Genomic DNA, 18,579 nt, shown 5'->3' on the forward strand with positions numbered 1-18,579 from the left:
CGTTTCCAAATATCACTCGCCGTGACGGTGAAGGAAAACATCGCGAGGAATCCTGCATGCCTGAGAGTTCTCCATGATATTGTACTTAAAGGTGTGTGACGTAAGCAGTAAGATTCGGCAGCATCGGCCATCGAAACGAGCTCGATCGGCAGGAGCGCGAGCGGCCTTCCGCTCCGCTCACACTCTTGTATGTGAAGCATGCGAGCGGTTAGGTATCTCTACGCTCCGCTCGAGTGGACAGGCACCCTTGAAAGTGATCAACATGTTGATCAGTATTAACATCTCAACATTTATATGATCCTCCAAATCGTTTGTATCTATTTACTGTTACCATTTATTTTATTACTAGCAGAAGCCCGCGACTTCGTCCGCGTAAAATTCCTGGTTTCTCATGAGATCTGAAATTTTCCCGCTGCAAAAGGCCTCACTTACCTACTCACTCAGTCTCACCTTAAGGCACGGAACCCAGAATACCTAAATGCCAATTTTTATATCTCTAACTTCAAAAACATAGGATTTTCATATAACCCTTCCACCCCCATTTTACTCCCTTAGGGGGCGGGGATTTAATTAGATCCTTTATTATCTGATATCTACCCCCTAGAAATAGCCTACATTTCAAATTTCACGTAAAAATAACAATAGTTGAAACTTTTGTATAAAAACATCTCCCCCCTATTTTACTACCCTTAAGGAGGTAATTTCCCAAACTGAATTATACAGATTTTTATTATTTAAAGCTAATAACCTAAATGTCGATTTTCACGTCTCTAACTTCAAAAACATAGGACTTTCATACAACCTTCGACCCCCCCTTTCACACCCTTAGGGGGAAATTTTCAAAACCGTTTCTTAGCTGACACCTACGTCCTAGAAAGAACCTACCTTCCAAATTTCAAGTTTGTAGGCTTTATAGTTCCTGAGATTTCGTGATTAGTCAGTCAGTCAGTGAGTGAGAGGTATTTCTCTTTTATATATTTAGATATATTATAATAGATGATTCAAAAGTACTTGTAAGAGTTTAATTGAATAAAAGATATTTTTATTTTATTCACTTTCACTGGATTAATGAAATTAAATGCTTCCTCATTCTTTCTCTGCACGCAACTCATTGTTGGTGTCATACAATAAAATGAAGCTATCATCATGACCTTTGAAATGACATATATCACAACTTACACCACTGGGGACGAAACCGCCCATTCTCCTTTGGCATGCAGATAGCTATATGTGACGTAGGCATCCGTTAAGAAAGGATTTTTGAAAATTCAATCCCTAAGGGGATGAAATAGGGGTTTGATAATTGTGTCGCGGGCATAAGCTAGTCATTTATATACACCAAAAATAAGAAAGGACCTAAGGTTGAGCCCTGCGGTACACCCGTGAAGGCCTACAAGACTTAACATTAATTTTATACATACCTTTTGAACGATCACTAAGATATTAAGAGGCAATGAAATCAAGTGCAAAGCTTTTGTAGGTTCAGTACTAAGTTTAAGTAGCAAAGTTTTGTGATAAACAGAATCAAATGCCTTAGGTCTTTGTACTACCTACGCTCGTCTCGGCAAGCTGCGACGCGCGGCGCGCTGCGAGGGGCTGACACTGGGGAGAAGGGCTCTCAATCATCTCCCAATGGTTTCTGCTCCTCTTCATCGTTGGGCTTTAAGGAGGATGGTCGTTATGTTTCCATTATCACGTCACATATCCATTCCGGTTGTGCACAACGCTATTGACGGTGTCCTCGGTTGCAGGAGCGGCGCGATGCACACGGGCTGGCTGGCGTGGGAGTGCATCGTGTTCGCGGTGTTCGTGTGCGCGTCGTCGTGCGCGCCGCTGTGGGGACGCCGCCGCGACGCCGCCGCCGGCGCCGACGCCAAGCGCGCCTACATCTTCGCGGGGGGCGGCGTCTCCACGCTCGCCATGATCCTCTCCGTGGCCAGGGGGACGCTCGGAGTGCGCTCGTTCCTAGGTGAGTCTGTTGTGTACGACTATTACGTCTACTGTGGTATCTATTGACACCAATGGATGTCTACCAAGTAGCCAGTTTATGCTTTATATCAGGTTACTTTCTTTTTGTCTTAACATTAGCAACAATTTGCCCTACAACTCATCACCGTTTTGCTAAAAACCCGCGCTCAGTTGCTATTGGTCAATTCAATCATGTCTACCAATCTCGCAAGGATACCAGCACAAAACTAGGATTGTCATTCTTGTCAAGATTGCCACTTGAAAATAATAATCTCACTTTGATCTACATTCAACATGACTTGTTCAAAACTCTGCATCATCAGTAATTTTACCAAATCACGACTGGATCTAGAACCTTGAAATATTTCGCACCCGAAAAAGGAGACTACCTCGAGGCGGTATAGATTTATATAAGAGGCATATCTACATCTGTCCAGTTTAACAGTTTAAGTCTAAATAGTCCAGGCATGCTATGAAGATCAGTTTGTAACACCCGACCAAAACCACGAGGCGTTGAAACAGCAGCTCAGCCGAGAAAAGACTAGAAACAATGTTACAGAGGAAGCGTTCTTCCTCGCGCCACACTCGGCCGTGCGGACTACGTCTCGTGGCCTGTACCCCCATCTTGTCCTGGGACACGGAGTGAACCCCGCGGTTACTGAGTGTCGTCTGCATTGCAGGGTTCCCGTCGGAGCTGGTGTACTTCGGCTCGGCGATGTGGGAGACGCTGTACGGCATGGTGCTGGCCTTCCCGCTCGTGTGCTGGCTCTTCATCCCCGTCTACTACCGCCTCAACACCAACTCCGTGTACGAGTACCTGCAGGTACGTGCCCGCTGGACGTCACCGTTCCACCACCACCACAGTTGTCTGACAAGTTAGGACAGCAAGTAATGAATGCATCCCAACCTAACCGGTAGAGATTTGCATCTAAATTCAAAACATCCTGACTAAACTATTAAAATTTAATTACATAATTTTGCTGGCTATCATCTGACAATTCTCATCATATTTCATTTAAAAAAATCTTTACCTCTTTGATTCTTGTTCTTTTATAGTTGCAGCGAAAAGTAAACGTTGAACTTTGTCCTGAAATCTTCGCACTTCATGCTCGCACTTCTCTCCGTCACCCATATAGTAAATAATTCCTGAAAACATACAACCGAGTATTTCATACCATTTCCACGAGCAAGCGAACGTGCAGACAAGTGAGTACCGCCCATGTGCCGCCACTGGGATCATCTATCCTTTACCCTACAACCTGTACCGCTACTGGGAACATCTATCCTTTACCCTACAACCTGTACCGCTACTGGGAACATCTATCCTTTACCCTACAATCTGTACCGCCACTGGGATCATCTATCCTTTACCCTACAACCTGTACCGCTACTGGGAACATCTATCCTTTACCCTACAACCTGTACCGCCACTGGAAACATCTATCCTTTACCCTACAATCTGTACCGCCACTGGGATCATCTATCCTTTACCCTACAACCTGTACCGCTACTGGGAACATCTATCCTTTACCCTACAACCTGTACTGCCACTGGGATCATCTATCCTTTACCCTACAACCTGTACCGCTACTGGGAACATCTATCCTTTACCCTACAACCTGTACTGCCACTGGGATCATCTATCCTTTACCCTACAACCTGTACCGCTACTGGGAACATCTATCCTTTACCCTACAACCTGTACCGCCACTGGAAACATCTATCCTTTACCCTACAATCTGTACCGCCACTGGGATCATCTATCCTTTACCCTACAACCTGTACCGCTACTGGGAACATCTATCCTTTACCCTACAACCTGTACTGCCACTGGGATCATCTATCCTTTACCCTACAACCTGTACCGCTACTGGGAACATCTATCCTTTACCCTACAACCTGTACCGCTACTGGGAACATCTATCCTTTACCCTACAATCTGTACCGCCACTGGGATCATCTATCCTTTACCCTACAACCTGTACCGCTACTGGGAACATCTATCCTTTACCCTACAACCTGTACCGCCACTGGAAACATCTATCCTTTACCCTACAATCTGTACCGCCACTGGGATCATCTATCCTTTACCCTACAACCTGTACCGCTACTGGGAACATCTATCCTTTACCCTACAACCTGTACTGCCACTGGGATCATCTATCCTTTACCCTACAACCTGTACCGCTACTGGGAACATCTATCCTTTACCCTACAACCTGTACTGCCACTGGGATCATCTATCCTTTACCCTACAACCTGTACCGCCACTGGAAACATCTATCCTTTACCCTACAATCTGTACCGCCACTGGGATCATCTATCCTTTACCCTACCACCTGTACCGCTACTGGGAACATCTATCCTTTACCCTACAACCTGTACTGCCACTGGGATCATCTATCCTTTACCCTACAACCTGTACCGCCACTGGAAACATCTATCCTTTACCCTACAATCTGTACCGCCACTGGGATCATCTATCCTTTACCCTACAACCTGTACCGCTACTGGGAACATCTATCCTTTACCCTACAACCTGTACCGCCACTGGGATCATCTATCCTTTACCCTACAACCTGTACCGCTACTGGGAACATCTATCCTTTACCCTACAACCTGTACCGCCACTGGGATCATCTATCCTTTACCCTACAACCTGTACCGCTACTGGGAACATCTATCCTTTACCCTACAACCTGTACCGCTACTGGGAACATCTATCCTTTACCCTACAACCTGTACCGCCACTGGGATCATCTATCCTTTACCCTACAACCTGTACCGCTACTGGGAACATCTATCCTTTACCCTACAACCTGTACCGCTACTGGGAACATCTATCCTTTACCCTACAACCTGTACCGCCACTGGGATCATCTATCCTTTACCCTACAACCTGTACCGCTACTGGGAACATCTATCCTTTACCCTACAACCTGTACCGCCACTGGGAACATCTATCCTTTACCCTACAACCTGTACCGCTACTGGGAACATCTATCCTTTACCCTACAACCTGTACCGCTACTGGGAACATCTATCCTTTACCCTACAACCTGTACCGCCACTGGGATCATCTATCCTTTACCCTACAACCTGTACCGCTACTGGGAACATCTATCCTTTACCCTACAACCTGTACCGCTACTGGGAACATCTATCCTTTACCCTACAACCTGTACCGCTACTGGGAACATCTATCCTTTACCCTACAACCTGTACCGCTACTGGGAACATCTATCCTTTACCCTACACTCTACAGCACCAGAAAAAGGGTCTGGTAAAACGTTGCCGAGTTTTCAGTTTATCCACTCATTGAATTATTCCAAATCGTACTTAATGAGGGAAGTGTACCTATAACACAACAATGTGTGCAGTTTACACTTGAAACTTGTACCGCGTGTGAACTGAAAACTAAACTTGGAGAGGATGAGACGAATGCAGATTCCCGAGCGGCAGTGGCGTGTGTCTTGTGTCAGTCATTTAGCGCGGGGAGATCACGCGACGTACGGTCTTTGAGCTGCTTGCCGTGCATGCCGCGCTCCTTGGCGACCATCTCGATGCAGTTCTGCAGGTCCAGCTGGCACAGGCTGACGTAGGGGTTCCAGCGGCTCGTCTCCACGTTGAAGCCGCACACCGGGTCGATGTAGTGCCTGCAACGTGCCAGCACATGACTCCAACGTATTCTATTTACCGCTATACGTCACTCATTTATCGTTATGTAATGTACTAGCGACCCGCCCCGGCTTCGCATGGGTGCAACGTAGATAGGTACTAATGTGGTGTCCGATATCCAACTCGTGTGGTGTCAGTGAGGAGATTATAGGCGTCGTCTCCTTTTATACAAATACAAATACATTATACAAATACAAATTTCTTTATTGCGAATCTGGGTAAACAGTGGAGATGTTACAAAAACAAAAAGGTACAGCCAAATTCTGCCGATTAGCATGCAATATGTTATCATAAACCTAACAAGTTTATAGTTTATAGTTTTGTTGCGCGTTAGTTTTAATCTTACGATATTTCATATTATTTTAATTTTGTGATATCTCGTAAGATCATACTACGTAATTTATTCTAAATTAAATGATGTAAAGTGCAATTTTGGTCTAAATTGAATACTACAGATGATCAACTATTATTTTGATAAGAACTAATATAGTATGTCAGTAAAAACACCCTCGAAAATAAGGCTTTATTTCAGATCACATTTGAAAATCATAAAATCGAGTATTGTGAGCCAACCTTCAAAGATACATGTATGCTATAGCGGACTTTTCTGTAGAACTTTTGAACAAACAAACAAAGAACTTTTGAAGAAACAATTTCACCATACATTGTTTTCGTGTAACTTTGGCCATTTAGGCAGCGCGAGCGCACGCCTCGGAAACTCTCAAATGAGAGGATTTTTCTTTGAGAATAAAACCATACCTATAAACCTTCCTCTTGTAAATCACTCTGTCTATTAGTAAAAACCGCATTAAAATCCGTTGCGTAGTTTAAAAGATCTACGCGTTCATACATACATACATATATACAGACGCGGGAAGCGACTTTATTTTATACTATGTAGAGATTATGTGATCCGTCGTGAAAATAGAAACAAACTGTTCAGTAATCAAAATGTCAACATAATTCGACAAAGTGATTGAATCGGAAGACGTCTGTTTCACAATTTCAAGGTATATACTGGGGCGGGGACAGTGGGGCGGGGACAGTGGGGCGGGGACAGTGGGGTGGGGACAGGGAGACCTGAACCGTATACATCAATAGTTCTCCTGGTAGCAGTCGTGGTACTGGGGGCGGATGTGGGCGGGCGGCGCGTCGTGGTGCAGGGCGTCGAACACGAACGTAGGAACTCACCTGAACCGTATACATCGATAGTTCTCCTGGTAGCAGTCGTGGTACTGGGGGCGGATGTGGGCGGGCGGCGCGTCGTGGTGCAGGGCGTCGAACACGAACGTAGGAACTCACCTGAACCGTATACATCGATAGTTCTCTTGGTAGCAGTCGTGGTACTGGGGGCGGATGTGGGCGGGCGGCGCGTCGTGGTGCAGGGCGTCGAACACGAACGTAGGAACTCACCTGAACCGTATACATCGATAGTTCTCTTGGTAGCAGTCGTGGTACTGGGGGCGGATGTGGGCGGGCGGCGCGTCGTGGTGCAGGGCGTCGAACACGAACGTAGGAACTCACCTGAACCGTATACATCGATAGTTCTCTTGGTAGCAGTCGTGGTACTGGGGGCGGATGTGGGCGGGCGGCGCGTCGTGGTGCAGGGCGTCGAACACGAACGTAGGAACTCACCTGAACCGTATACATCGATAGTTCTCTTGGTAGCAGTCGTGGTACTGGGGGCGGATGTGGGCGGGCGGCGCGTCGTGGTGCAGGCCGTCGAACACGAACGTAGGAACTCACCTGAACCGTATACATCGATAGTTCTCCTGGTAGCAGTCGTGGTACTGGGGGCGGATGTGGGCGGGCGGCGCGTCGTGGTGCAGGGCGTCGAACACGAACGTAGGAACTCACCTGAACCGTATACATCGATAGTTCTCTTGGTAGCAGTCGTGGTACTGGGGGCGGATGTGGGCGGGCGGCGCGTCGTGGTGCAGGCCGTCGAACACGAACGTAGGAACTCACCTGAACCGTATACATCGATAGTTCTCCTGGTAGCAGTCGTGGTACTGGGGGCGGATGTGGGCGGGCGGCGCGTCGTGGTGCAGGCCGTCGAACACGAACGTAGGAACTCACCTGAACCGTATACATCGATAGTTCTCCTGGTAGCAGTCGTGGTACTGGGGGCGGATGTGGGCGGGCAGCGTGTCGTGGTCCAGGCCGTCGAACACGAACACCGGCTTGCCCACGTCGGACGCGCTGAAGCCGGTGAGCGGGGGGAAGGCCAGCTGGGGACGGCCGCAGGGGAACACTGGAACACTCGACGTTATCATCGCGTGCTTTCTAGAAACGACATTTGGCGATCTCCTTCGACCTATGTAATTTCTAAGGGCAAAAACTGCATCAAAATCGGTCTAATGAAGGAAAGTATTAGCCATTCCAATCCTACTTACCAAAAAACATGAATAATAGTATAATATTATTATTATGATCTAGCAAACGCATCTCCGATCGAACACAAACAATCGATCCTTCTGTTAGTCTCGCTCTAATGTAATTATTAGCAAAGCTATTTAACTGATAAGCTCGCAATCCAATCAACCGATTGGTCATAGCTCCGAAGTTATTGCTTGGAATGTCGAGATGTCGGTCGGTGAGTGCCCACTGCACACTGCACACTGTACACTGCACACTGCACACTGCACACTGCACACTGCACATACGTAGCACGGAACACCGGACATAAGAACGAGTCGAACGTCAAGATGTGACGACGCAGTTTAGAGTCTGCTCTACATTGCACAAATAATAATTGCGGCTGCGAATTGTAAAAAATTGATGTGAAAAACATACCCCTATCTACTCTGCCCTCGCAAGTTTGTATAATGATTACTGTCGTAGCTAGTTTGCGAAAAATGAACCACGTAGATGTATACTCATATTAAGAACTCATAGAATGACCAGAGATCCAATAACTAGATATGTACTGTGATGGTGCGGTGATCGTCTCTGCTTCTTTCTATGATCGGCTATATAGAGAGGAAATTCAACAAAATAGCTAGGCTGAACTTAGGGACACTGTTGGCATTTGGAATAACATGTTACCTCACGTGTGGCAAATTTAATCTGCCAGGCACATTGCGTTGGGCGGACACATGGACCTCTTGACCTTCTATCAGGTTTTCGCGAGTTTGCTCATGAAGCTTATTCCAATTGATTCTACTATTTTGAGTCATTTGACTTCTCAAAATGTCCCTTTAGGAGAGATATCAGCTAGTTTAGAACGACCTGGTAGTGAGGAAAATCAGTTGGCATGTGTGGCTAAGTTCTCGTAGAAAATTTTGTTTAACTCACTGGTTTTGGCTTCTTTCTTCCTTTCTTGCTGGGATTGATGTTTAGTTGTTTGTTTAAACGGTTAATAGATGCGCATCTCTTTTTAGGAAAACTTTCTTTGTTAGATAAAGACACGATAAAGATGAGAATTGATTTTTTCATTGATTGACATTGAATGTTGTTTTGACAAGTGTCATGTCTTGTCATGTGTCACAATTGACACTTGTTTCGTTTAGTAGTAATTGATTTTAATTCTGAACATCCTCCCCCGGAAGAGGACAGATGCGGTTGAATGCACGACGCACTACTCCTTTCGAAGTTTGTAAATCTGCAACTCGAGAGACTCCATCGGTTCCCGGATGGACCTTGATTACACGGCCGAGACTCCACTTCATTGGCGGTAATGTGTCGTCTTTAATTAGCGCGAGTGTTCCTTCTTGCAGAACGAGGCCCTTGCTGGTTTGCCATTTGGTGCGTTGCTGCAATTCCGCGATGTACTCTTTGTGCCATCTTGACCAGAAGTGTTGTCGCATTTGCTCCAATCTTTCAAATCGAGTGAGTCGATTTTCCTTGATGTGCAGTAATTCAGGCGTTGGTAGAGCTGTTAGAGGTCGTCCAACCAAAAAATGACCAGGAGTCAGTGGAGTCAAGTCTTGTGGGTCGTGTGATAAGGGAGTTAGGGGGCGTGAATTTAGGATTGCTTCTATTTGAACAAGAACGGTATATAAATCTTCAAAGTCTAAGTGAGCGTTTCCTAGGACACGATTTAAATGGGATTTGAAAGATCGCACACCCGATTCCCATAAGCCGCCCATATGGGGCGCGTACGCTGGTATGAACTTGAACTCAATGCCTTCATCAGACATAGAGTTCACAATTGAGTCAGAATTAGCTTTGAGGAACTTATAAAGGTCGTTACGAGCACCTACGAATTGAGTTCCATTATCTGAAAATAATGTTAGTGGTCTAGAACGTCTCGCAATGAAACGACGTAACGCAGATAAAAACGAGTCCTTTGAGAGGTCTGTCACTAGCTCTAGGTGACATGCTTTAGTGGCGAAGCAGACAAAGATTGCTATATAGACTTTAATGGTTCTACAACCCCGTCCCTTTCTATTTAGTGCGAGTATAGGACCGGCATAGTCCATTCCAGACGTCTGGAATGGGTAACCTGGCTGTAGGCGTTGCCTAGGCAAATCACCCATAACAGGTGTGGTTGGTTGTGCCTTCATTCGAAAGCAACGATGGCACTTGTGTACTGTACTTTTTGCTAGATTTCGACCTCCAAGTGGCCACATTTGTTCTCGAATGGAAGCAAGTAAAAGTTGTGGACCCGCGTGCATTAAACGTAAATGTTCGCTTTGAAATATTAATTTAGTGAGTGGGTGTGTAGATGTGATTAAAATTGGATGTTTTTTGTCAAATGAGAAATTGCCGTTTTTTATCCGACCACCTACTCTAAGCAAACCGCTGTCATCAACGAACGGGCTTAATGACAGCAATTTGTTCTTTGACGATAGTGGTTTGCCTGATGCTATCGTGTGATATTCCGGGAAACATTCGAATTGTGATAATTTTACTAAAGTGTTAAACGCTTGCTTTTTTTCTCTTAAAGTGAGAGGACCCAATAGTCGGTCGCCTTTACGTTTACGACAATTATTTATAAAGCGCAAAACGTAGGCACATGTATTTTTGAGTTTAAGCAAATTGGAGAAACGAGAAAAAGGAAGTCGTCCGCTTGGCTCAGCGGACAATGCTACCGCTGAAACCACTTCAGGTAAGTTTGACTCTATATATTGAAAGGGTTTGTTCGGCCAGTTGTTCTCACTATCGAGTAAAAAATTAGGTCCATTTAGCCAAAAATTCAATTTGCTTGGCTGATTACTGCCAACTCCTCGGCTTAAAAGATCCGCTGGATTGGATGAAGTAGGCACGTGACGCCACGGATAATTTTTAGTCCTGTCTAATATATCTGAGACTCGATTTCGAATGAACTGTTTTAATTTATTGGGTTGAGTTTTTAACCAACTAAGAACGACTGATGAGTCCGTCCATAAAAAACAATTGCTGTAGGTTAAACGAGTTGTTGCTAACACTTTTTCGAGTAATTTTGCGGCCACTGAAGCACCACAGAGTTCGAGACGCGGTATAGATGTCGGCTTTATAGGTGAAACGCGAGTTTTTGAACATAATAAATGCACGTCGACAACGCCCGTTGTGCTAACTGATCGAACATAAACGCAAGCGCCGTATGCGTCCTTAGACGCGTCACAGAAAATGTGAAATTGAATGTCCTGAGGGTTGTGGCACACTACGTGTCGTGGTATTTTTAAATCGTTTAGTTGATTTAGACCTTTATAGAATTTAGACCAAGAATTTAAAACATCTTCAGGAATGGGATCATCCCAATTTAATTTGTGAAGCCATAAGCGTTGCAAAATATTTTTTCCGTTTATAGTGAAAATGCTTAGTAGCCCTAATGGATCAAAGATTTGCGCAATTGTTGAAAGAAGAACTCTTTTAGTAACGTCGGCGTTAGATGGTATATCATTTTTTATGTTGAATAGTAATTCGTCTGTGGACGGAGACCAAATTAATCCAAGTGTTTTTGACGGCTCGTGCTCGCTGAAATCGACGGTACCGATGTTATTGATCGCAGAACTATCATCACTGCAAGTTAAAACATTTGACTTGAATTTTCTTAAATTGAAGCAACCGGAGGCGAGTACTTGAGTGATGAGCTGGCGGATTTGTAGTAGGCCTTCAACGGAATCGCATCCTGTGATGAGATCGTCTACGTAGAAATCTTCGCGAATAATTCGACGTACATCTGCGTTTTCACATTCGTCAGCGAGCTGTTTAAGGCAACGGACTGCCAAAAATGGTGCAGAAGCCGTTCCGTATGTAACCGTATTTAAGTTATAAGTTTTTAGTGGCATCGATGGGTCGTCTCGCCAGACAATTTGCTGTAGATGACGCTGATTTGAATTGATTAATACCTGGCGGTACATTTTCTCGATGTCGCCTGCCAGTACACATCTATGTTGTCTAAACCGAAGTAAAATTGAGAATAAATCGCTCTGAATTGTGGGGCCAATCAGTTGTAAATCGTTCGATGACACTCCACTAGATGAGGGAGCGCTCGCATTGAAGACCACTCGTAATTTTGTTGTAGTGCTTTGCTCGCGTAAAACGCCATGATGTGGCATAAAGTATGAATTTGTGTGTAAATTGTTTATGTCACTTTCAGACATGTGACCTAAATTTTTGTATTCGTTCATAAAATCGATGTACATTGCCTTAAATGTAGATTGTCTTTGTAGTCTCCTTTCTAATGAAAGAAACCGTAGTTTAGCGCTTTGGAATGAGTCTCCTAGAGTAGACTCATCGCCCTTCATCGGAATGCCTACAGAAAATCTTCCATCTGCATCTCGGGACATGTGTTGTTTGAAATGGTTCTCACAAAGATCATTGTCGTTCAAAGATGCATCTTTGTCAGAACTTTCAAGCTCTTCGATAGTCCAAAATTTAGCGAGTTGCTCTTGTATTGAATCAAATTGGGAAAAATTGCATGAAAATGGTTGTATATTTGTCGTTCCAGTGGGCCCGGATATTATGTAGCCGAACTTAGTATCTTGAAGCACTGGAGAATTCTTGCCTAAATAGATTTTGTTTGTGCCGAGCAAGTCCCAGAAAATGTCTGCGCCTAACAGTAAGTCAATGCTAGACGGATTGTAGAATTCTGGATCTGCCAATTTTATTTCGGGGGGAATGTTGTATAAATTAGGTTTTAATGATTTTTTTAGAGATGAAGTTATTTCTGGTAACACTAGAAAAGAAACCTTTGTCTGATATGAATTGAGTCTGGACTGTATTATTGCTTGACAACGTTTGTTTATGGTAGAAACTAAATTATTGATTCCGGAAACTTTAAATTCAATGTTATCAAAATTCAAATTTAGTTTATTCAGAAGATGTTCAGAAATAAAGGAGGCTTGACTGCCTGAATCTAAAACTGCCCTTACATCATGATATACATTGTTGGCATCTAGAATCTGAATAATCGCAGTAGCTAAAAGTACTTCACCGGGTGTAAGGGTGGTAAATTGGGCGGAATGGAAATATACCCGGATACGGAATAATCTACCACCTTACAAAGATTAGAGGAAAATAATAATTTACTTTACTTGATCTATCTACCTAGTAAAGAATAGAAGCTAGCCGTCGACTCCCTTGTAATGTATATGAGGTGTTATAAATGAAATTTGCTAGATGTTAGGCAAAATTGTTTTTAATGTAACTTTTACCGGGGTCGCTTAATACATAATGATGGCTAATAATGCTTAGTTATTCTAGCTTAATGCCAAGACTTAATTTAGATACATTAGAATGCCTTAGGTAGATAGTACATAAAATCTATGTTTTAAATTTAAGATGCCATTGGCATGGAATAGACAATGACACAGTAAAATTCATAAAATTGTTTCAAAATAAAAGCTCAGTAGTAAAGACAGGGTTCTTACTGTACACATACACTAAGAAGGTTCACTAAACTGTTCCAGGATACAAACATTTGCTTACTTGTAGGTGCGAAGACTGCAATGTAGCTGGACGGCATCGGCCAAGATCCAAAACTCAATTTAACTTGATTCTTCACAACCGAAATGTTTCCTTACAAAGATTTTCACCAAGTCTTATCCATAGAAATTAAGTTGCCAACGTGAATGTGCAAAAGAAATAAATACGGAAAACGAAAGCAAAAAAAAACGGAAAACCGAAAAACTAAAAACGGAAACGCAAACGGAAACCCTATTGAACTCCTGGCCACCAATGGTTTTCAGGAGTCCACCCACAACCCATTATCCTCATTTATTTGGGAAGGTAAAGTAACTGGAACATAATTGATGAAACATTGAAATACGTTAGGATGACTAAATTTATAACAATTGTATTTTCCCAGGCGAAGCCATGGGCGAAAAGGAGTGAGATTTTCCTGGAACGAAAAAATTCGTCTTCACATGTTGACTCCAGAAAAATTCTAAATCTCACCAATCGGTGTTGCCAGACGCAACCCGAGTGTGGCCGCTCTCATTTAGTTTGATCATGAAGCCAATTCATTTTTGAATATTTGCGGAACCTAAGGATATATTATAAGAACCGTTTTGTTAATGACTTAACAATAAACAAATGATATTATGGTTTTATTTAATTATTTTGTTTTATTTTTACGACAATTGACAACGAAGCAAACGCCATCTATTGTGGCTCGAATGAACTCTGAACATCGACCCACGCGTAGTTCTGCACCTTGATGCTAGGTGGCACCAACATACTTTGAACAAAATAGATTTTAATTAAAAGCGAAACGCTAATTAGTAGTTCAAAATTTACAACGTCACAATACTTCCCCTCCTACGAAAAGGTTCAACAGGTTGAACCACGCTGCCCTCAGCGTCATCCAACAACTACTAACAATTTGCCTGAAACAAACAAACAAAAAAAACACAGAAGTTACGCGTGAACGCACATCTACTACTAACAAGGAAAATTGTCTAACAAAATAAATATACTGAAAACAGTGTAAGGTTTTATACATTATACTTAACTACACAACCCTAACTTCTAAAAAGAATATATACAAAAAAACTTCATGGTGTCTAAGACACTTGAGTGGAAACATCTTGGCATCATTCTTCAGCTGACTGATAGAATGCGTCTAGGCCTACGGTGGTTCACTCTTTTAAACTACCATCTTAATATTAGTTACTCAACAAATACGGAAAAACTGGTTGTGAACGGGTCCATCTGATATGGCAACCGTTCTCTATCCCATTCGGAAAAATAAAACCGAATCAAAATCGGAATATGAGAAAAAAAAAAAACGAAATAACTCTCCTAGAAAATAGATCTCGGAACAGAATCGGAAAAATAACAGAAATGATCCATTATCTAGAAGGAAAACGAAAACAAAACACAAAACCCCCCCTTTTCGTTATCCCCAAAGTACGATATTTGCATTTTTACTTTCTCAACCGGTTGGTCTACCACAAGCATTCCAATCATCACATATTCATCCCTACATACATCCACTACATTCCTCCTCAACTGAACCATGGTAATGTAACTGTTAACTCAGAACATCACTACACTCATACAAATTCCTAATTGAATATTGATAACTTAAATATTCAAACAGTTTAGACCAAACTAAGTAATGGCAAATATCTACTTCTTAATATCCTTAATATGCCAAGTGCCTATTGGGTGGTTGTCAGCTACTCTAACTAGTTCGTAAACCAAAGGTGACAAAACCTTGACAACCCTGCACTTTTCATACTTAGGTGCCAGCTTAGCTGCGAAAAAATTTGTAGCGTCGCTTTGTGGATAGGTCTTTTTCCACACTATATCCCCAACAGAATAGCTTGCAGACCTACGCCTTAAGTTGTAATGCGTTGCATACTCTGCATGAGCCTGAAACAAATTTCTCCTAACCTGACCAAATATGTCCTCCAAAGTTCCAAACTTTCCTGCGTATTCCTCCCTTGGAATTCCGGCCTCGTACTCCTTATCCGTGTCCTTATAGAAGGAACCATTTAAAACCGGTTCTCTAGCGTGGACAAGGAAGAACGGGGAGAATCCAGTGGATTCATTAACCGCACTGTTTATGGCGAACTGGACCTTGTACAGGTTTTCGTCCCAGGACCTGTGGTTATCTTTCACAAAAGCGGCTACAGCAGTCATAACAACCTTATTGTACCTCTCAACAAGGTTAACTTGCGGAGTGTACAGTGGTGTGTAGTGTAATTTCGGAATATTATAACGCTTAATGAGATACGGAATTCAGATCCTGTAAATTGGGACCCATTGTCCACAATCACAGTCTCTGGAACACTATGGTTCAAAAATACAAAATTCTCTAGCGCTTTAACAACAGCGGCACCTGTGGCACGCCGTAACGGAAACAACATTGTATATTTCGAAAAACAACACGTCACCACAAAAAGAAATGTAAATCCTGATTTAGACCTAGGCAAAGGTCCGACTAAATCAGCCGAAATGACCTGAAAAGGTCTCTCGCAGACTTTAGGCTTCCCAAGCAGACCTGGAGTGGCTGATGTCGTGTGTTTATACGCAGAGCAAGTATCACAATTCTTAACGTACTCAACCACGTCCTTATACATACCACGCCAAAAATATCTGAGGGATAATCTGCGATGAGTTTTGAACACACCAAAATGACCTGCAGTTGCATCTGCATGGTTTTGTTGCATAATTCTAAGGATGTCGTTCTTGTGGACTACCTCTTTCCAGTCGAACTCACTGAGAAGCTGGTATTTACATTTACTGTAACGATATAGTTTATCGTTCAAAATACTAAAATTCGGAAAATTTGCTGGATTGATTTTACAGCCATTAAATGTTTTGTCATACCAGTCATCTACCAAAACTTGTTGACTAGAGTTATCATTACGATCACCAACTACATCTACGTGTATGAGTCTCGACAAGGTATCCGGAACTACATTATCACAACCCTTCCTATGTTCGATAACAAAATTATACTGTGATAATCTACAACCCCATCTGGCGAGTCGTCCTGAGGGATTTTCTAAATTTAAGAACCACTTTAGGGATGCATGGTCTGTGATAATTGTGACTGGCTTGGAACCAAAATAAGCCTGAAATTTCTCCACTGCAAAAATCACAGCTAGAGCCTCGCGTTCCGTCGCGCTGTAATTCCTTTCGTTTTTATTTAGGCTCCTACTGACATACGCAATGGGATGATCGCAACCATCGGTTTCTTGCGTTAGCATACCGCCAACACCATATGCAGAAGCATCACAATGTATTTTGAATGGTTTTTCAAAATTCGGTACCGCAAGAACAGGTGCGGTTACCAACGCATTCTTCAATGTATTAAATGCTACCTCTGCCTGTTCGCTCCACTCAAATTTAGGTGCGTTCTTTCCTTTACTCGTTAGTCTATTGAGTGGTGCAGCGATGGTTGAAAAATTCCTAATAAAGCGCCTGTACCAAGAACAAGTGCCTAGGAAAATCTTTACCTCCTGTGCAGTTTTTGGGGTCGGAAAGTTCAAAACTGCGGCAACTTTTCCAGGATCTGTGCGTAAACCAAATTCATCCACTATATACCCTAAATATTTCAAAGAGTTCCTAAAAAAATTACATTTATCAAAATTTATGGATAGTTGAGCCATTTTTAGTTTATCCAGAACTCTGTTTAATAAAATTAAATGGGTTTCAAAATCAGCAGAACAAATAACAATATCATCTATATAACAAAATACTATTCCATTTTCAATATCACTACAAAAATTTTGATTAAATAACTGGTCCATTAACCTCTGCTGTCGTGCTGGTGCACCGCATAGGCCAAACGGCATGACTTTAAATTTGAATAACCCTCTACCAGGAACTGTAAAACTGGTTTTTTTCCTGAGAGTCGTTAGCTAATGGAATTTGCCAGAAACTTGAACTTAAATCAATCGATGATAAAAACCTTGCCTCTTTCAAGCTATCTAGAATTTGTGGAATGTACGGTATTGAGTATGAATCCCCCTTTGTCACTGAATTTAATTTCCTGCAATCTAGGCAAAATCTCCAGTCTCCATTTGCCTTTTTCACTAAAATTGCTGGGTTATTCCAAGGGCTTTCACTCGGAGTAACTACGTCCATTTCCAGCATCCTATCTAACTCTTTACTTAAAGCTTCCTTCTTTTCGGGAGAAAGTGGATATTGTTTTATTTTTATTGGCAAGGCATCACCGGTGTCAATAACATGTTCAATTAATTTTGTTCTACCCAATCCAATTTTCTCTGAAGAAATATCTAAAAATTTATTTACTACAGACTGGGCTAATTCTTTCTGTTGAGATGATAAGTTTTCAAAAGAAGTGATGGTATGAATTTGTTCATTATCAATCGCACAAATATTGTAAAATTGAGAAGGTGCCTTAATTAATTCTAAATTATCAAAAATGCCAGGGGCTAACTGAAATGTTTTCCAAAAGTCACAGCCAAAAATAACATCCGCTATTATAGAGGGTACTACAAAAAATTTTATTATGTGAGTTACGGAATTATAAGTAATCGGAATAAACATATAACCCATGCAATCAAGTTTGTCTCCATTTGCCACTGAAAATGTGGTATCAATACTGCTATGCAGTTTATAACCGAATCTCAAAAAACCTTGTGCGCCTGGTTACCCAAAATTGACGCGCAAGCACCGGAATCTAGTAAACCTGTAATCTCAAAACCGTCAACAAAAACCTTTAAATGTGGCCTAAAGTCTCGTTTATCCACTGAATACAGAACTGTGTCAGGTAAAAGGGATGTTTTGTTGTTAATGACCAAGTCTTTACTTGTGTCTCTGCACAGTTCTTACTAATTAGTTTTTTGAATTTTTGTCCGGAGCGGGTTTACTAATCGCCTTTTTACTACAACTTGGACATGTCTTTACTGTAAGTTCTGACGTCCACACGAAAAACATCTAATAAATTTCGGAACTGTCCTGCAAAATTTAAAGGAATGGTTACCCTTGCCGCACTTGTAACATAGTTGTTTATTTGTTTTCGTAAAATCAGTGCCTTTACTTGTATCAACCTTAGGTGCAGGTGTGACTGAAAGTGTGTTTATC

The 18,579-nt window shown here is 42.5% G+C and overlaps 2 protein-coding genes across 3 annotated transcripts in view; one reads left to right on the forward strand and one right to left on the reverse strand.

The window, feature by feature from the left end:
• Nucleotides 1-1,008: 1,008 nt before the first annotated feature.
• Nucleotides 1,009-8,140, reverse strand: LOC138404053 (uncharacterized). 2 transcript variants are annotated; one of them, XM_069507009.1, is made up of 5 exons: nucleotides 8,043-8,140; nucleotides 7,726-7,900; nucleotides 5,482-5,624; nucleotides 3,000-3,114; nucleotides 1,009-2,836 (listed from the first exon to the last, which is right to left on the reverse strand). In XM_069507009.1, exons 1-5 carry the CDS (start codon nucleotides 8,092-8,094, stop codon nucleotides 2,752-2,754), a joined length of 570 nt encoding a protein of 189 aa, XP_069363110.1. In that variant the 5' UTR covers nucleotides 8,095-8,140; the 3' UTR covers nucleotides 1,009-2,751. The 2 variants fall into 2 exon arrangements, with proteins under 2 accessions (XP_069363110.1, XP_069363111.1); XM_069507010.1 differs by having other exon boundaries at nucleotides 7,726-7,932; nucleotides 8,043-8,129.
• LOC117993456 (sodium-coupled monocarboxylate transporter 1) overlaps nucleotides 1,762-18,579 on the forward strand; it is a 41,762-nt gene continuing 24,944 nt past the window's right edge. Inside the window, exons 1-2 of the mRNA XM_034981255.2 lie at nucleotides 1,762-1,969; nucleotides 2,649-2,791. Of these exons, the coding sequence (XP_034837146.1) occupies nucleotides 1,762-1,969; nucleotides 2,649-2,791 (351 nt within the window). The remainder of the gene's footprint in view (nucleotides 1,970-2,648; nucleotides 2,792-18,579) is intronic.

The sequence above is a fragment of the Maniola hyperantus genome, chromosome 24 (genome assembly GCF_902806685.2).
Source record: "Maniola hyperantus chromosome 24, iAphHyp1.2, whole genome shotgun sequence".
NCBI lineage: Eukaryota > Metazoa > Arthropoda > Insecta > Lepidoptera > Nymphalidae > Maniola > Maniola hyperantus.